Here is a 20,342-nt window from a genome sequence, read left to right on the forward strand (position 1 = left end):
TGGCCTGGAAAACATCTGCGCTGCTTTTACAATTGCAATTTTACAGTTCATTTTGAAGCTATAATGTTTAGACATGTGACTTTTTGTCTTCTTGATTGCACTTTTAAAAATGAAGTTTTTTATTGCCGTGATTCCATCCAGAACTTTCCATTGGACAAAAAAAATCTTAATAGTGTAAAATAAAGTTCTATAGATTTTTTTTAAAAAAAAATTTATACTAAGAAAAAAAAGATTATTTTAAGAACTGCTCACTAAAAACTTTCTTTGGGGAACCAAAAATGGTTATTCTATGGCATCACTGTGAAAACCCTTTTGTAACCAGTATTTATAAGAGTGTAGATTAATATTTTAATCAAAAAAATTATTTATTTTTTACATTTTTACTCATGCTTATGTTGTTCTGATATTTAAATTATTATATATATGCTATTATAGTTTTTATTCATATTTTGAATTAGGTTTTGACCCTGGACCACAAAACCAGTCATAATTGTCAATTTTTCAAAATTGAGATTCATACATCATCTGAAAAATGAATAAATAAGCTTTCCATTAATGTATGGTTTGTCAGAAGGACAATATTTGGTTGAGAGACAACTATTTGAAAATCTGGAATCTGAGGGTGCAAAAAAATCTAAATATTGAGAAAATCACCTTTAAAGTTGTCCAAATGAATTCTTAGCAATGCGTATTACTAATCAAAAATTATGTTTTGATATATTTACAGTAAGAAATTTCCAAAATATCTTCATGGAACATGATCTTTACTTAATATCATAATGATTTTTGGCATAAAAGTAAAATCAATAATTTTGACCCATACAAAGTATTTTTGGCTATTCTACAAATATACCCCAGAGACTTTGGTTTTGTGCTCCAGGGTCACATTTTGCATTCAATTTTGTTGCGTACGTGTCATTTTTATTTGTTTCTTTTTAAAATATTACTTTTTTTTGTATTTGCTTTTTTATCTAATCTCATTTTATTTCAATAAACACATTTTTTTTAATAGTTTAAGCTGTCGATAACAACCCTGATTCCGTGAAAGACAAAATAAGATATCAGGCAGAATGTTCAAGCTGCTGTTTCTCCATACAGTGAAAGTGGATGGTGATTTATACACAATAGCTCGCAAAACGCCATAAAAGTACAGTACCATAAACCTATCAATAAATGTGACTTTCATGCTATATTTCAAGCGTTATAAAGCCATTTCATAATTTCTTGTGACTAACAAAGCACATTTAAATTGTTGTTGATTGATTATATCATTTGCAGTCAATTTTTTGGCACAATTCATCACAACACACAAAAAAACAATGGCATTTGCAATGAGTGATGATGTCAAACCTGGTGCAGTGTGTCCAAATGTGACATTTGTGAAATGAAAACAAGCACAAAATTATGTTTGAGAGCCTTAAAGGGTTAGTTCACCCAAAAATGAAAATTCTGTCATTAATCACTCACCCTCATGTCGTTCCAAACCCGCATCTCACACGAATCTTTTGCATTGCTTTATATTTGTATTATATTAAACAAATTCTAAGAAAGAAAGTAATAGAGTTGGAACAACAAGAGGGTGAATAAATCATGACAAAAAAACTCATTTATAATACTGTATTGTATGCTGAATTCTGTTTTGATATTCATCCTTTTTGCACCCTTTGGTGTGGTGAAAACATACCAAGTATAGTTCTTCAGCTTTTTGTAACTTTTATGAAATGATGTCGTGGATAGACGTATTTGTTGTTTGTTTTCAGCCCAGCGGTGCAGCAGCGGTCTGTTTCAGTGCAGTAACGGGGAGTGTATTCCTCGCGGATACATCTGCGATCATGACGATGATTGTGGAGACAGAAGTGATGAACAGAACTGCAGTATGTTTATTTCATTCCACAGTTTCTCAAATCCAGCCATAAAGAATATAAAAAAGTGTCATGAAGTGGTGTGAATATTTACAGTAATGTATTTTCTACAGCCTACCCAACCTGCAGAGGAACGTACTTCACCTGTCCCAGCGGCCGCTGCATCCATCAGGTCTGGCTGTGTGATGGAGAGGATGACTGCGAGGACAATGCGGATGAGAGAGGCTGTGGTGCGTCCCTAAATCCTCTTTCTGCATGCTAAATATTTCAAAATATTGCACGTGTTTTTGTACGACATGAAAGCGTCTTGACTGAGCATGGTGTTTTTTGTGGTGTGTTTAGATAATGTCCAGCGTGAGTGTTATCCCGGGGAATGGCCGTGTCCTTCTTCTGGTGTTTGCATCCCTCTGGAGCATCTCTGTGACGGGACGGCACACTGTCCGGACGGAGAAGACGAAACCAACACCACTGCTGCACGCAACTGCAGTCAGTTACCACCTTAAAATCACTAAAGCCGATTTCTGCCAGTGTTGTTTTAGTATTATTTATATACTATTATAGTATCGAATGACCTTTTTTTATTTGTTCTTTATTTAATTTTGTGCTTTTTTCATTTTTACTAGTCTTTTTTTTATATTTCGATGTAGCTTTCATTTATTTGATTTCAGTTTGAGTTTCTAGTAATTATAATACTTCAACTTAAAACTTATTTTATTTTAGCTAGTCACCTTTTTAAAGCTTTCACTTTTATTTTTATATTTTCAGTTTACATTTGATTTTAGTGTAAATGTTTGTAATTTTGTTATGTGCTTTTGTCATTTGTATTAGTTCTTTTAACATTACTATTTATTTTTTATTGCATTTTGGTTTTAGTTCAGTTTTATTTTTATTTATTTTCATTATATATTTTTCTTTTAATTTATTTTATTTCAGTTTTAGTCATTTTAATACTTAATTTTTTTTTTAAGTTTTTTTATGTAATGTTTATATTTTATTTTACTTCAGCTTTATTTCTTTTAATGTTAATTGATTTTTAATACACTGAAAAAAAATATGTGGAAAGTTTTCAAATTGCTAGTAAAATTCACAAATGTGACCCTGGACTACAAAACCAGTCATAAGGGTCTTTTTTTTTTTTTTTTTTATTGAGATTCATACATCATCTGAAACTGAATAAATTGTAATAATATAATGAATAATAAATAAGCTTTCAATTGATGTATATTTTGTTAATATATAACAATAATTGGCAGAGATTTGCAATTTGAGGCTGTAAAAAAATCTAAATATTGAGAAAATCGTCTTTAAAGTTGTCCAAATGTAGTTCTTAGCAATGCATATTACAAATCAAAAATTAAGTTTTGATATATTTATGGTAGGAAATTTCCAAAATATATTCATGGAACGTGATCTTAATATCCTAATGATTTTTGGCATAAAAGAAAAATTGATCATTTTGACCCATACAGTATATTTTTGGCTATTGCTACAAATATACCCCAGCGACTTAAGACTGGTTTTGTGCTCCAGGGTCACAAATAATTAAAGAGAAAAGCATTTAACACTTTGAAATAAATGTGAAAAGTAAAAAATAATGAAATAGTATTTTCTTGTAAAACGTACTCCAAGAATCTTTATTTAGAATTCTGTGTTTGCTTTAACGCTTTGTACATTTTCGGTTTCCTCTAAGGTTTTCCTAACATTTGGAGTGCTGTATGGCTGTGTTTTGTGTCAGGTATCTGGCGCTGTGCGTCTCTGAGCTGTGAGCATCACTGTCACTCCTCTCCTGACGGAGGAACCTGTGTCTGTCCGCAGGGATACATGGTCAGCAGAAACGACAGCCGCTCATGCATTGGTAAAACCTTTGATTGGTGATAACAAATAGTTGCTCATATTCAGTCAAACCGGTGACTTGGCATCCACTCTCTCTGTATTCTGTGCACGTCTTTGCAGATTATGATGACTGTAGTCTGTGGGGCATGTGTGACCAGCTGTGTGAGGATCGGACCGGAAGCCATCGCTGCAGCTGTCGGGACGGTTACCTTCTGGAGCAGCACAGATACTGCCGCGCAAATCCCTCATGTGAGTCCCTACAGTATATACTCAGTCTCTGTGTTTGATGAAGGGCTGTAACTGATTTACTTCAAGTTCATATTTGTATAAAGCTTTTCACAATTCTTGTTTCAAAGCAGCTTCACAGAAAGTTCATGTTTCAATGTTACAGTCAGAAAGTATTCGGCAACATAAAATGAAAATGTAAATTTTGAAGTAGAAAGACTGAAAGAGTATGTATGTTTCTTGTAAAACATACTCCAGTTTACATCATCAAATAAACTGTTTTTTTATTTCACAGTATGGTTAGGAAACATCATGTAATCAGATTAAACAGGCAATTCTTTGCAGCTTGTAAAAGCAATTGTAGCCTATAGTTGTTTAAATGCATTTTAAATATAGTTAAATTCTAGTTTAAAATAATGCACAGTTAATTATTTTTGTTTTGGATTTTATAGTGCAAGCAAAATATTTGCATTTATTCTGTGAGCTTTTAAAATATACATATTTGTCACCCAGTCCTAATGGACTTACAGCTCTGTTCATTTTTTTATGATAAATTTATTTTATTTATTTTAAATATATTTTACACAGCTTTACAAGTATATTTTAATTGTATTTATTTGTACTTTTTTCTCATAACAAGTCATACTCGATTAATAATTTTTCTTTTAAATATATATATATATATATATATATATATATATATATATATATATATATTTAATTTTACTTAGTGTACTTTTATTCTTATACTTATTAAATTTAATTAGTTTTACACATTTAAAAAAAGTATTTATTTATGCAGTATCCTTTTTTCTTATATTAAATCACATTAAATTAATTAATATTTCTTTTAAATATATTTTAAGGTTAACACACATTTTAAAAAATGTATTTATTCTCTCTGGGTAATTTTTCTCATAATAAATCATATTTTATATATATATATATTTTTTTTTACACAGGTTTACACATATTTTTAATTGTGTTTCTTTACTCAGTGTCACTTTTCACCTTATGAAATCATATTAAATTAAATCTTTATTACATATATTTGTTTTAAATTTTTGCTGTTACTTCTTACTTTTCCTGCATGCTTTCACATAAGTATCTTTGAGACTAATATTCCTGGTGTTAACTGTTATCTTATATGTCCATTAATCAGGCTTTTTGCAGCCCATCTCTCTTCAAGCGCCTCAGTTTGCATTGAATGCCACTGTGTTATTAAGCTCCTGAAATGTCTGCCTCCCAACCATTTGTTTGGCAGGCCCTGGAAATGAATAGCAAACGCTGGCACCACACAGCCAATCCCAAACTCTCTCACATTAGTTATGTCTTATCAAAAGTGCATTGTATTATGTGAGTTCTCCGAAGATTGTCAAACTGTATCCTTCATTTTAAAGCTCGCCACATTAATTCACTTTGTTTTGCAATCTTCAGCTGGGGTGCCTTCGCTTATATTCTCCAACGGGAGAGACTTGCTGATTGCTGATGTCCACGGACACAATGCTCAAACCCTGGTCGAGTCCCAGAACCGAGGAGTTGCTGTTGGTGTGGACTTCCATTTCCAGCTGCAAAGAGTCTTTTGGACCGACACAATCCAAAACAAGGTCAAATTGATGACAGACTAACAACAACAGTCCTTCTGAAGTTACATATAGTTGCTAAGAAATAGCATCAGGACTGGCATTTATAAAGTAAAGACATTTATAATGTTACATAAGATTTAAAGATTAAACAAAGAATCCTCAAAAAAATAAAATGTATTACAGTTTTCACAAAAATACGAAGCAGCACGGTTTTCAACGTTGGTAATAATAAGAAATATTTCTTGAGCAGCAAATCAGCATATTAGAATGATTTCTGAATGAAGACACATGGAGTAATGATGCTGAAAATTCAGCTTTGTGTCATAGAAATAAATTACATTTTAAAATATATTAAAAAAGAAAACAGTTATTTTAAATTGCAATAATATTTCACATTATTACTGATTTTACTGTATTTTTAACAAGACTTTTTTTTTTTATCTTACCGACCCCAAATGTTTAAATGGTGTATCTTGATATTTTTCAGTTGTTATGACACTCTTTATGCATTTGCATTTTTGAGTCATTTCCATCAAACAGCCATTATATCCTAGTAGATGTTTAATGCAAGTTAAATATAGTTAACCTGTTGTTAATTAATGACAATATTTACAGTGTTGCTTGATTTTATACATTATCCCCCGGAAGCCTAGTCCTAGACTAAAATGTAAGTCTGAGCTGTTTCAACTGAACCAAACTTGCATTGACTGATCTTAAAATATATCAGTGCCTTTGTTTTGTCTCAAGATGCACACCAGTAATGTTTTATGTCTTAGGCACATTTTTAAAAATTGCTAAAATGTCTTGATTTGAACTAAGATCTAATCCTGGTTTAGTCTGAGCCCCGTCTGTGAAACCGGCCCTATGTTTCATAGTTCCAGCTTAATCTAATAATCACCATATATATGTATTGGCCAGTCCTTATGGACTTAGACCACAGTTTTTTATATTCCATGGCTAAGTGTGTGGCATTAATGTTTCCCACTTATATTCATTTAATGCTCTGGCACCTGACATGGGTTCTCAGTTTTCCCGAATTTAATAAGTGACTTTTCACAGATTACTGAAGTTCTAACCTTGTAAGATATCGATGTTACATTTGATAACAAAACTCTACAACATAAAAAACAACACTACAAAGAGATATACCAACCACCAACACACACAAAAAAAACAAACAACACACACACACAACACACACACACACACACACACACACACACACACACACACACACACACACACACACACACATCTTCATTGTGCCAGTCAGTCTGCTCTGATCTCACCTCTCATACACCCCAGCAACAACGTTTGGCTAAAGGCCCAAATAAAGTCTGCCTGTTTCAAACAGAGTGTGCCAGTATCTTTCAAGCCTCCCTAAACTCTTCCTGAAGCAATCAGGCCAGAGCAATATTACGTTAACCCTCAGAGATCCACTTTGAAATGAAAACAGATTTAAAGTGTTTAAATAATGGGTTAAAATATTCAACTTTCAAATGCATATTAGCAGCAAATTAACAGTTTTGTAATGTGAATTTTCCAGCATGTAGGAGTCTCTCAGCAGTGACTGCTTTGTATTAAATGTAACAGTTATACAGTATATGAATATATGTAGACACACTGCCATTCAAAAGCTTATGGTCGATAAGATATTTTTGAAAGAAGTCTCACCAAGGCTGCATTTGTTTGATTAAAAATACAGTAAAAACAGTAATCTTGTGAAATATTATTACAATTTAAAATAACTGGTTTCTGCTTTAGTATATTTTAAAATGTAATTTATTCCTGTGATCAAAGCTGAATTTTCAGCACCATTACTCCAGTCTTCAGTGTCACATGATGCTTCAGAAATCATTCAGATTTGCAGCTCAAGAAACATTTCTGATTATTATCAATGTTGAAAACAGTTGCACTGCGTAATATTTTTCTCGAAACTGTGATATATTTTAATTTCCCAGGACTTTTTGATGAGTAGAAAGTTCAAAAGAACAGCATTTATTTAAAAATTGAAATATTTTGCAATGTTATAAATGTCTTTTCCTGATACTTTTGATCAATTTAAAGCATTCTTAATTTGTCTAAATTAATTTCTCTAAAAACGTCTTAATGACCATCACTGAACACCAGTGTATGTATTTGTTAAATTGTAGTATGTTATATTGTAAATACTGTATTTTTTTTTTTTCAGTTTACAGTGTAGAAAATGCAATGGTGCAAATTTACAGCCTTAAAAAAAACTTTTTTGTTTGTTTGTTTTAAATTTTGTTTTACTTTTTACTTTTGTTTTATATATATACAGGTGCATCTCAATAAATTAGAATGTCGTGGAAAAGTTAATTTATTTCAAATTGAAATTTGTGTATTAAATTAATTCAGTGCACACAGACTGAAGTAGTTTAAGTCTTTGGTTCTTTTAATTGTGATGATTTTGGCTCACATTTAACAAAAACCCACCAATTCACTCAACAAATCTCAACAAATTAGAATATGGTGACATGCCAATCAGCTAATCAGCTCAAAACACCTGCAAAGGTTTCCTGAGCCTTCAACATGGTCTCTCAGTTTGGTTCACTAGGCTACACAATCACAGAGAAGACTGCTGATCTGACAGTTGTCCAGAAGACAATCATTGACACCCTTCACAAGGAGGGTAAGCCACAAACATTCATTGCTAAAGAAGCTGGCTGTTCACAGAGTGCTGTATCCAAGCATGTTAACAGAAAGTTGAGTGGAAGGAAATAGTGTGAAAGAAAAAGATGCACAACCAACCGAGAGAAGCGCAGCCTTATGAGGATTATCAAGCAAAAATCGATTCAAGAATTTGAGTGAACTTCACAAGGAATGGACTGAGGCTGGGGTCAAGGCATCGAGAGCCACCACACACAGACGTGTCAAGGAATTTGGCTACAGTTGTCATATTCCTCTTGTTAAGCCACTCCTGAACCACAGATAACGTCAGACGCATCTTACCTGGGCTAAGGAGAAGAAGAACTGGACTGTTGCCCAGTGGTCCAAAGTCATCTTTTCAGATGAGAGCAAGTTTTGTATTTCATTTAGAAACCAAGGTCCTAGAGTCTGGAGGAAGGGTGGAGAAGCTCATAGCCCAAGTTGCTTGAAGTCCAGTGTTAAGTTTCCACAGTCTATGATGATTTGGGGTGCAATGTCATCTGCTGGTGTTGGTCCATTGTGTTTTTTGAAAAAGTCACTGCACCCATTTACCAAGAAATTTTGGAGCACCAGCTTTTTGAAGATGCTGATTTCATTTTCCAGCAGGATTTGGGACCTGCCCACACTGCCAAAAGCACCAAAAGTTGGTTAAATGACCATGGTGTTGGTGTGCTTGACTGGCCAGCAAACTCACCAGACCTGAACCCCAGAGAGAATGTATGGGGTATTGTCAAGATGAAAATGAGAAACAAGAGACCAAAAAATGCAGATGAGCTGAAGGCCACTGTCAAAGAAACCTGGGCTTCCATACCACCTCAGCAGTGCCACAAACTGATCACCTCCATGCCACGCTGAATTGAGGCAGTAATTAAAGCAAAAGGAGCCCATACCAAGTATTGAGTACATGTACAGTAAATGAACATACCTTCCAGAAGGACAACTAATTTTATTTTTTTTTTTGGTCTTATGAATCATTCTAATTTGTTGAGATTGGTGAATTGGTGGGTTTTTAATAAATGTGAGCCAAAATCATCACAATTAAAAGAACCAAAGACTTAAACTACTTCAGTCTGTGTGCAATGAATTTATTTAATACACGATTTTCACAATTTGAGTTGAATTACTGAAATAAATGAACTTTTCCATGACATTCTAATTTATTGAGATGCACCTTAAACATGTACAAAAAAATTGCTGATATATATATATACATATATATTAAATGTCAGTGCTTAGACTTAGTGTGGATTAAAGAAAAAAAACAGTTTGTGGAAGCTATGAAGGAAGTTGGCTCTTCATCAGCAGAAAGGGGATTCTTCAGCTGATGCCTGTAGATACTGCTAATACGTTAATAATGGGCGACCAGTCTGGCTCCCGAAGGGTAACTGGCTCGGATCGGTGCTAGACTCCACGTTTTCTAATCTCCAGAAAGTGTCTGATATGAGAGGAAATGCTCGCATATTTCTGCGTAATTGTATGCAACCTGAGAGTATCTGGAGTGAGCGTGCAGTATTCGTCTCTTTTTTATGCATTCTTTGGCAAGCTCAAAGAGCTTTGTTTCAAAAAACCTAGCAAACTATTTACTTAAATATCAACCAATAAATAAAAAAAGTGGGAACATTCAACAAAACGTTATACTGGGGGGAGTTGTGGCCTAATGGTTAGAGAGTCGGACTCCCAATCGAAGGGTTTTGAGTTCGAGTCTCGGGCCGGCAGGAATTGTGGGTGGGGGGAGTGCATGTACAGTTCTCTCTCCACCTTCAATACCATGACTTAGGTGCCCTTGAGCAAGGCATCGAACCCCCCACTGCTCCCCGGGCGCCGCAGCATAAAATGGCTGCCCACTGCTCCGGGTGTGTGTTCACAGTGTGTGTGTGTGTGTTCACTGCTCTGTGTGTGTGCACTTCCGATGGTTTAAATGCAGAGCACAAATTCTGAGTATGGGTCACCATACTTGGCTGAATGTCACGTCACAGTCACAGTCACAGTCACAGTCATAGTCACAGTCTGAGTGCCGTGTCAGGGGGTCTCAGAGAGCCACACCACCAGACCACCTTCACAGCTTGAGTTTCTGTAAACGGGTCAGCTCAGAATCACAGTCTTTTAGACGTTTAGCTCTAGTTTCCAAAGGGCGAAGCATGCAAAGAGCATTGGTGCCTTAGTAAGTGATATGATGCCAAGAGATCCAGCCTGAGAAACTGGTGCCATCTTTTAATCAATAGGGCAGTGGTTTCAGAGTACCACCTCTGGGGCAGCGGAGAAAGCCAAACTCGCGGATGTCAGATGATATAAGCCAGACCACAATCTTATTACCCATGATTATTTAAGAAGAGAATGTAATGTCAAGTTTTGATTATGTTCTTGTGGGATTACTGCTGAAAAGACCACCTTAGATCAGTTTGAGTTTTTATAGACTAATTTCATGCTGAATACTAAAGAAAAAACTAGTTTTAGCCATTCATTATCCTAGCTTGAGGCTGGTTGACAATGATGGTCTTTTCAAGTGAAGCTGGTTAGCCAAGGGATTTCTGCTGGTTTTTAATATTAGTTATATACTGTACTTTGATTAGTTTTTATATTACTATTTTAAATAAGCTTTTATTTTTTATTTCCAGTTTTAATTTGCTTAATTTTTACCCATTGTAGCCATTTTGTCATTTTTTTTTAAAACAAAGTCCTATTTACAGTATGTTTAGTTTAATTTTATTTCAGTTAGCTCTGTTTTAGTTTTATTTATTTAGTAATTTCATTTTAATTATTTTTTATTCAGAATGTTCATTTTATGTATTTAGTAAATTATTTAGTAATTTCAACATTTTTAATTTTCATTTAGTTTAAAATATTTCATCTAATAATTAGATTTTATTTCATTTTTATTCCATTTAACAAAAATGTTTTATTTATTGTTTATGTTGTAATTTCAGTTCATTTTTAAATAGTTTATGTATTTATAATATTATTTATAATACGTCTCTTTAATATTAATTTTATTTACTAATTTAGTTAGTGAATTCATTTTTTTTTTCAACTTAGCAAAGCAGCATTTCTAATTTTCATTTATTTGACATTTTTCATCTATTATTTATATTTAATTTTATTTCATCATTTAAATGTACAATAAAAAAGTTTTCGTTTTTATTCATTTAGTAATAAGTTAATTCATATTATTTATTTCATAATATTTTTTGTATGATATTCATTTTATTTAGTAATTTAGTTAATAATATCAGTTCTTCACCTTGCCTTAGCAACATTACAAATTTTCATTTAATTAAAGTTTTCATCTAATATTTAATTTTATTATTTTATTTCAATTATAATGCTTTTTAACATGCTTATATTTTTCGGTAGTTTTAGATTATATATATATTTTTGTAATTTCTGTTAATATTTATCATTTATAACAATTTATTATATAAATAATTTTTACTGACTAATTTAGTTAGTAATTAAAGTTCTAAAAGTTTCTTTTCATTAAAGTTTTCATGAAATATTTTACTTTACTTTAATTAACATGCTTACTTTTACTCTTTATATATTTAGTAATTTCTGTTAATTTGTAATATTTATTATTTATAACATTTTACAATATAAATCATATTTACTTACTCATTTAGTTAGTAATTCCAGTTCTTCAGCTTGCCAAGGCAACATTTCTGATTTCACTTTATTTTAATTAGTAAACATGTTTTAAATAGTTTTAGTTTCAGTTAACAGTTATAACTCTGGTTTGAACTAGTTTTTTGAACCGGTTTGAAACCAACATTCACAACATATGCTGGCCTTTTCAGCAGGATGTCAAAACCGCAACGACAACTTCTCCAACCACATCTTGTTTGCTCCAAATAGGTGTTTTCCGTGGATATGGACGGGTCACATTTGCAGGTGGTGCTGAACGTATCCGTGGACTATCCTGAAAACCTGGCCGTGGACTGGGTGAATAACAAGCTGTACGTGGTGGAGGCCAGCGTCAACAGAATCGACATGGTGGACTTGGACGGGAGCAACCGGGTCACACTGATCGCCGAGCACCTGGGCAACCCGAGAGGTCTCGCGCTTGACCCGACCGTGGGGTGAGTTCCCGAGGGAGACTTTAATCTTACCCTTGCTTCCTCCGCCTAATCACAATCGTAAAGCTGATCTCCGATCTGGAGCCTCAGATACTGAGAACGGGAATGTTGTACACTGTCTGTGAGGATTAGTCAGAAGTAATTAAGCAAAGATGAGCTTCACAGAAACCCAGGCCAGGTGGCCTCCTGCTAAATTGAGAAGTGACAATAAAGGCATACAGTTGCATTGCTTTGGTGTTTGAAAATAACGTTCTTTGGGTATTCATTTCAAAATCTCATTCTTATCCCCAAGGGTTTTATCCGTAACCCAATGCTGTGCGCTAACAATATGTTTGTGCAAATACCATTGAAGTTCAAGTTGCTCTTCATCTCTTTTAGTGCAACATGAGAATAATAAATCACAATTCATCATTATAACGGGATAGCATCATTTAGGATTCGTTCCTCTTTCTATTTTAGATAATTAAAACAAAGTCTTGTGTCACAAAGAGGTTGTTGCGTTTGACTTTAGGTACCTTTTCTTCTCTGACTGGGATACTTTGAATGGGGAACCGGGTTTGGAGAGGGCCTACATGGATGGGACCAATCGCTATGGGATCATCAGAACCAAACTCGGCTGGCCTGCTGGGATTACTTTGGACCTTGAAGCTAAAAGAGTGTATTGGGTGGACAGCCGTTACGATTATATTGAAACCACCACTTATGATGGCTTGCACAGGTATCTTCCTGGGGTTGCAGAGATGTTTTATTTGGAAATGCATGCTGATTTTTATCATTTGTTCACACTTTCCGGACACTTCTGTTATTAACTCTTATTTGAATTCTCCAATAGGAAAACCGTGGTCCATGGTGGTTCTGTGATTCCTCATCCGTTTGGCATTACTCTTTTTGAGCATTCGGTCTACTACACTGACTGGACCAAGATGGCCGTTATGAAAGCTAATAAATACAGCGACAACAGCCCACAAGAGCTCTACAGGACCTCTCAGAGACCACATGGCCTGACTGTGGTCCATGCATACAGACAGCCCTTTGGTAAGGAGCTGTGTTATGAATATTAAACTGTTGGATGTCGACAACAAGATTGCAGTGCAGTTTTGGTTCTGGAAATTTAGCATTTCATTGTGGTTTTGGTTATAGTAGTACTATCAAAAAAGGAAAAATTCTACGCAATAAATCAAACCGATCTGCGATCATTTTAAGTAAAACTGTTAAAATGATTTTTGTGAATTGAAATAAAGCTGAAATAAAATCGAACTATTAGATTAGATATTACAACTTAACTTAAAATACTTACATGGAAATTAAAAATATTGGCTTTCACAACTGACAGAAATAAAACAGGTTAGGCTGAAGCACTAAAATGACAAAAACAAATCTAAATAGAAATATTAAAACAAATTAATAAAAACTACAAAAGCGCATAATAGAATTGCTAAAACTTAAACTAAAGTTGAAATAAAAAATGAAAAACACTAGAAAAATAATTCAAAATATTATTACATTTTACAAAAGTAGATAAATATTACTAAAATAGCATGACAGTCAGTTTGACCTCAGATTATATCGCAACTTGTTATTATTTAAAACAAAAAAAATCAGAAGTCTTGTTTTTTTTTTTGGAGGAATTAACTACTTATTTTATAAAGCATCGCAAATTACGTAATTAAATAAAAAAATGTGTGCAAAATTTACTGGTTTTAAGTATGAAATACAAAATAGTTTAATACAAAAGTTATTTTGCATGTTAAAATTTACATATGCAAATTTATAAACAAATATATTCAAATAAATATATAAATACTGTATATACAAAATGTTGAATATTTAACTATATATATGGTGCAATTTCTGTTCCCAATGACTTTGCTTTCATCTAGGATTTGTTTTTTGGTAATGCGCTCAGAAATGGTCTGCGCTAAATACAGGTGAAAACATGGCCCAAAAAGTTTTGTTATTAGTCACTGAAACCACAAATGATGATAGCCAGAAATGCAATGTGATTGCATTGCATCATATTTGTAGTTTAAACATCAAGTTAATCTGTCATGTTGTATCCAGGACAGCAGGGTTAAATCACTGTGCTTAGACATCATTCAGTTATTGCTATTCTTTTTGTGATTTATTGACATGTACTTTTGTTTGATTGGACAGTAAGTAACCCGTGTGGCACGGCTCGAGGAGGCTGTGAACACATCTGTGTTCTGAGTCACAGAACTGATAACGGCGGTCTGGGATATCGCTGCCGCTGCCGGATGGGTTTCGATCTGCATGCTGACGGCAAGAGATGCGTGTGTAAGACAGATCTCAGTCATACCTTGTGTCTTTGGTTACCGTTGCATCTTTGCATCTTATGCTTTTTAATCAGGTCGTATCATGAAAAAAAACATCCTTTTGAGATGCAACAGCCTGATTTTTAAAGAAAACAATATGCATGCAATATGTGTCTTGCAGCTGTGAGGCAGTTTCTGCTGTTCTCCAGTCAGCTGGCGGTCAGAGGAATCCCCTTCAATCTGTCCACGCAGGAGGACATCATTCTCCCCATCACAGGAACTCCATCTTATTTCGTTGGAGTGGACTTCAGTGCTGCAGATAATTCCATTTTCTTCTCTGATACGGTGAAGGACATCATCTACAAACAGAAAGTTGATGGAACCGGTGAGAATGGCTTGGGAATTTGTGTCAACCACAACAGTTAGAAACAATTTGCTTTTTTGTAACTCTTTCCCCGCCAGCATTTTTTTTTAAAGTTGCCAGCCACCTCCAGCAATTTTGATGATTTTCACTAAAATTTGATGGCCTACAGTATATTTTGCTATATGAATATTTGAATATGCAATACACCAAAATATAGATCAAACCCTCTACTTTTAAACAAAAAAATCAGTTTTATTCTAGCTTAAAGTATTCTTTTTTTATCAACACTTGAATATAGGTAGGTTTCATAAAAATGTATAATTTTGAGCAAAAAGGTGAGAAAATCAAATTTTTATCAAAAACTACATCAGGATAATATTCAGTATGATTATCAAAGTATAAATCCAGTAAATCGCTTCCATCAACACCTCCAAAGCTTGCAAAGACATACACCACTTCCTGGATCACCATTTTACTCCGTAACACTATGCAGTTTTCATTTATATGCTGTCTATTTATTATTTATCATATGCATTTGTTTACATAAGAGATCGCTCGTTTCTACATCCTGTTCACGTGTGTTTTTTGTTCGGGAGGTTTTGTACTAGTTCAGAAGATGTGTAATAGCGCCCCTGAGTGTATAACACTGAAAACACGAAAAGCCGTAAAAACTTGTCTTTGGCGGGGAAGCGTTGTCTTCTAAATGATGAGATAACCCTGTCAATGGTAGGGAAAGAGTTAAGGGCCATTTTTTGCCCCATATCTTGAATTTTGCGAGCCAGTTTTAAATGTAGGGTAGGCGATTTCATAGAGGCTAGCAATAGCAAGCTAGTTTTAAAAGCATAAGATCTCACCCTCCCTGCAAAACACTCTCCAAAGCCACGCCTCCTCCAAAACACATGAACGCACACAGGCAGACCAGAGATGAGAGATGACGTTGTGGAGGGTTGAATTCAGCGCTGTCAGATTACCTCATGTTTTATTCACCGGTGAGAAAACATTACAGTACAAAGCGCAAAATATTACAATAACTACACCTTAGACACTCACTTCTGCAGTAGCGTAATGAAATGCACTGATGATGTATCATAAGGGCACGAAAAGGATGCACGGAGGTATGCAAAAACATACGCTGACAGGGAAGCAAGACAGCCTATCGTAGCCCTTGGACAGAGGCATGTGATTGGACAAACATTTTACGGTCCTACGCCTTCCACAGATGAAGACCACTTACATTTAACCAGCATAACAAAAAATGTTTTTGAACCAAATCACCTACCCTGCCTTTATTTTCTGACCCTAGTATATAATTGCTTGTATTCACTGGAGTGTTCTTCAGTTCAGATTTTCTTGTTCGTTTTGTTGGTGAAAAAAAGCACCAAATCTGTGCTCTGCTTGATGAAATGTCCTTTACTTCTAAGCAGATAAAGTGAGAAACTGATACTCACTGAATACTCCTCTCAGCCCTCGGGATATTTGCTGTGTGCCAACAACACATTTTGCTGCATGTGATCTCGCCTATCAGCTGCCTTCAAAGGCCAACTACATGAGATAATGTGTACACTGGTGTTGGACTACATTTCTAATAGAAATCCAGGACACTAATACCCTCCTCCCCTGACTCAACCCAAAACAATATAGACAGTTCGCTTATTTCATTCAACACCTGTGAGCCACATATAAGGGATATCATATTAATTTGCACTACTTTCCCCTAAGATGCAATGCTGCATTTATTTGATCCAAAAAAGTAATAATAATTTACAGTAACTGTTTTCTATTTTAATATATTTTAAAATGTTATTTATTCCAGTGGTGCAAAGTTGAATTTTCAGCATCATTACTCCAGTCTTCAGTGTCACATGATTCTTCAGAAATCATTCTAATATGATGATTTGCTTCTCAAGAAACATGTTTTGCCGTTATCAGTACTGAAAACAGCTGTGCTCTGCATAATATTTTTGTGAAAACTGATTATTTGAAAAGTTCAAGGAGTGGGCCGCGCTCTAATCTTTGTGTTTCTTTGCTTTAAACTGCACAGGCAGGGAGGTACTAGCAGCCAATCGGGTGGATGGTGCGGAAGATCTTGCTTATGATTGGATATCGAAGAACCTGTACTGGACGGATCCACGCTACAGGAGTATATCTGTCATGAAGGTCGCAGATAAGTCCAGACGAGCCATTGTACGAAACCTCAACAACCCCAGGTCCATAGTGGTCCACCCAGTGGCTGGGTGAGTGGTTTATTGGCTAGTCTTGTAGATAATATTGCTAAATATATATATATATATATATATATATATATATATATCTTTCTTTCTTTCAGGAAGTGTCACCAAAAATATTTTTTTTATTTTATTTTATAGTTTTAGTTGGTGATGTAAACTGTTAAATGTGAAACCACAGGCACGTTCAGATGTCAACAGACACAATTCAGCAAGTGACCTTGAGCCAGAAACACAGCTCGGGGGAGCCCTGCTTTCACCTTGCCTCTCTGTTTCCCTAAGACCGTGAAAAAGCATTAACAATCGGGCCACTTGTGTCCAGTCACACCTTTCATAATGCAGGAGGTGCCCAGCCATTCATAGATCGCTCCTGCTTTGAACCTGGCACAGATAAAGGAGCTCTTTATGCCGTGCTAGTGGGACATTTCCAATGGCTTCAAAGTCATGAGGCCTCTGGGCCCATGAGACTAGATTAGTGCTGCATGAAGGCCGGTATTGTAGTGCACACTAAGAACTTGGCTTAATGGGGGAAAACCCCACAGAGCACTCAGATAACTGTCTATACCTCACAGTTTATAAATAAAACCCAGCGGATGGTTTCAAATACGTCCCCACCTATTAATTTGGCTTTTGGTGAGGGCACGGGGTGAAGATTTGTGGTGATTTTGGCTTTGTTCCCTCATCCACATGCCGTCCCAAACCCTTATGACTTTTGGCCCCTCTTTTCAGTTTAATGAATGAGGACTGGGGCTGGCAAACTCCAACGTTAAAGGTATATTTTAAAAGTAGTCCATATGACTTCTGAAGACTTCAGAAATTGAAGAAATACAAAAGAAAGAAAAAAGAACAATTTGAACAATTGATCATCTGTATAAAAACAATATATATATATATATATATATATATATATATATATATAATATATATATATATATATTCTGTATATAGAGTGCTGTTTAAAAGTTTAATTTTTTATTGAAAGAAAATAATAGTTTTATTCAGCAAAGATACATTAAATTAATGAAAAGTGACAGTTAATACAACTGATGTGTAACAACCGATTTCATCAAAGAATCCTGAAAAATAATATTAATAAATAACAGTTTAAAATATAAAATCAGTTAAAAATATTTCACAATATTTCAGTATTTTCGATCTGTGATCAAATAAATGCAGCCTTGGTGAGCATAAGAGACTTCTTTTAAATGCATTTTAAATAATCTTACCAAACTTTTGAACGTTATTGTATGTATGTTAATATAACTCAAAAGTAATATGAACAACATTTATAGTACATTTAAGGTGTATTTGTGTCCTTTTTGAAGCTTGAAAGCTGTAGTGCCCATTCATTGTAATTGCATGTAAAAAAGCTTGTGTTCATCTGAGGAAATATAGTAAAAAGAAAAAAAATCGGTATTAGAGTGAGTAAATGATGACAGAATGTTTATTTTTGGGTGAGCTATTTCTTTTAAAGCAGTGTATGTCTTTGTGCTCTGCAGTTATATTTTCTGGACTGACTGGTACCGTCCTGCGAAGATTATGCGTGCCTGGGGTGACGGGTCACATGCTCAGTCGATTGTAAACACCACTCTCGGCTGGCCGAATGGCTTGGCCATTGACTGGAGGTGAGTTACAGTTCCCAGAATGAAAGTACAACAATACAGCATTCAGTTGTGCTCATAATACTACAAACAATGATCCATTTCTGTTACATTCATAAACATTCCTCTCTTTGCTTTAACTTTGATGGCTTCCTGAAGCCGTGATTCATCATTATTTGTTTTGTTGCACACTCACTCCTAATCTCCTTAAATCATGATCTGACATAGTTTCTCAGCATTGGTCTAAAACTCTCTCTTGATCGTGTCTCTGCCTCTCAGTGCCATGCGGCTGTATTGGGTGGACGCCTTCTTTGATAAGATCGAGCACAGCAACTTTGACGGACAAAACAGGTTGTCTTTGGATCGCATCACTCAGATCTCCCATCCGTTTGGACTCACTGTCTTTGGAGGTGCATCCATCTATCTATCTATCTATCTATCTATCTATCTATCTATCTATCTATCTATCTATCATCTATCTATCTATCTATCTATCTATCTATGTATCTATCATTGTATCACATGTACTGAGATGTTGTTAACTTTTAGAAAAAAAGTCTAAATTAAACCCACTGACTGATGAAATGTTAATTTTGCCATTCATTGATGTCTGTCATCATCTCACTGTCATCTTAAACATGTTAGTCTCATTGGCCTCTTCTTTGATGATGGATATTCATGTCTGGTATCTGTAAAAAAATGAAGGTCACTACAACCTCGGTGTAGTTTGTCAGTTCGGTGCTGAAAGATAAAAGTGCAGAAGTCAGAGTTCACGGAATGGTATTTCTCAGAGATGGCCTGTTTGATTACAATAATGAAGTTTGCTGGTCCAGGTTATGTGTACTTCACCGACTGGAGGCTGGGTGGAATCGTGAGGGTCCGTAAAACAGACGGAGGGGAGATGATGATCATACGCCGAGGGATCAGCCACATCATGCATGTCAAATCCTTCAACGCTGACTCGCAGATTGGTGAGACTCACTTTCTATTTATTCACTTACTTCACTCATTTTTGCATTGAATGTAATGCCTCCACAAAGGTATTAGAGTTTGTAAAGGCCATTTATTCAAATAAAAGCAAATGAATCAAATATGTTTGCAATATAACTCTTTTTTTTTTCTCCCAACAGGATCTAATTTCTGCAACAGGCAAACAAACCCAAATGGAGACTGCAGTCATTTCTGTTTCCCAGCGCCATACTCCCAGCGAGTGTGTGGCTGTCCATATGGAATGAAGCTGGAAGCGAATCAGCAGACGTGTGTGGACGATCCATCCAATGAGCCACCAACCCTCCAGTGTGGCTCTAACTCCTTCTCTTGCACTAACGGGAAATGTGTCCCCCAGAGCTACCAGTGTGACGGCGTCGATGATTGTCATGACAACAGCGACGAGGCCAACTGCGGCACTAATAGTAATGTTTTACTTTATATTTCATGCAAATATTCATGTGCTGATAGATAATAATGAGCAATCACAAGGACATTATTTTCATTACTTAGGTCACTTTTTCAAAACTCTCTACACGGATACACTTACCAACTTTCAGCTTGGCACAGCAATAAAAATGCATTAAAAGCACCAAAACACTTCATAATAGACAATAAAAATAAAAACAACCCAAACAAAATACAT

General features: G+C 34.9%; 1 protein-coding gene across 5 annotated transcripts in view; it reads left to right on the forward strand.

Annotated features, from left to right (window-relative positions):
- The window catches only part of LOC109072964 (low-density lipoprotein receptor-related protein 2-like), an 88,749-nt gene that overhangs the window by 16,709 nt on the left and 51,698 nt on the right, over positions 1-20,342 (forward strand). For all 5 annotated transcript variants that reach the window (XM_042731834.1, XM_042731833.1, XM_042731836.1 and 2 more), the window contains exons 6-21: positions 1,761-1,874; positions 1,976-2,092; positions 2,205-2,348; positions 3,598-3,717; positions 3,816-3,944; positions 5,358-5,527; positions 12,026-12,249; positions 12,758-12,964; positions 13,079-13,281; positions 14,401-14,541; positions 14,701-14,904; positions 16,925-17,117; positions 18,608-18,733; positions 18,989-19,119; positions 19,543-19,680; positions 19,840-20,121. In XM_042731834.1, coding sequence (XP_042587768.1) covers positions 1,761-1,874; positions 1,976-2,092; positions 2,205-2,348; positions 3,598-3,717; positions 3,816-3,944; positions 5,358-5,527; positions 12,026-12,249; positions 12,758-12,964; positions 13,079-13,281; positions 14,401-14,541; positions 14,701-14,904; positions 16,925-17,117; positions 18,608-18,733; positions 18,989-19,119; positions 19,543-19,680; positions 19,840-20,121 — 2,643 coding nt within the window. The remainder of the gene's footprint in view (positions 1-1,760; positions 1,875-1,975; positions 2,093-2,204; positions 2,349-3,597; positions 3,718-3,815; positions 3,945-5,357; positions 5,528-12,025; positions 12,250-12,757; positions 12,965-13,078; positions 13,282-14,400; positions 14,542-14,700; positions 14,905-16,924; positions 17,118-18,607; positions 18,734-18,988; positions 19,120-19,542; positions 19,681-19,839; positions 20,122-20,342) is intronic.

This window comes from Cyprinus carpio, chromosome B9 (assembly GCF_018340385.1).
Source record: "Cyprinus carpio isolate SPL01 chromosome B9, ASM1834038v1, whole genome shotgun sequence".
Lineage (NCBI taxonomy): Eukaryota > Metazoa > Chordata > Actinopteri > Cypriniformes > Cyprinidae > Cyprinus > Cyprinus carpio.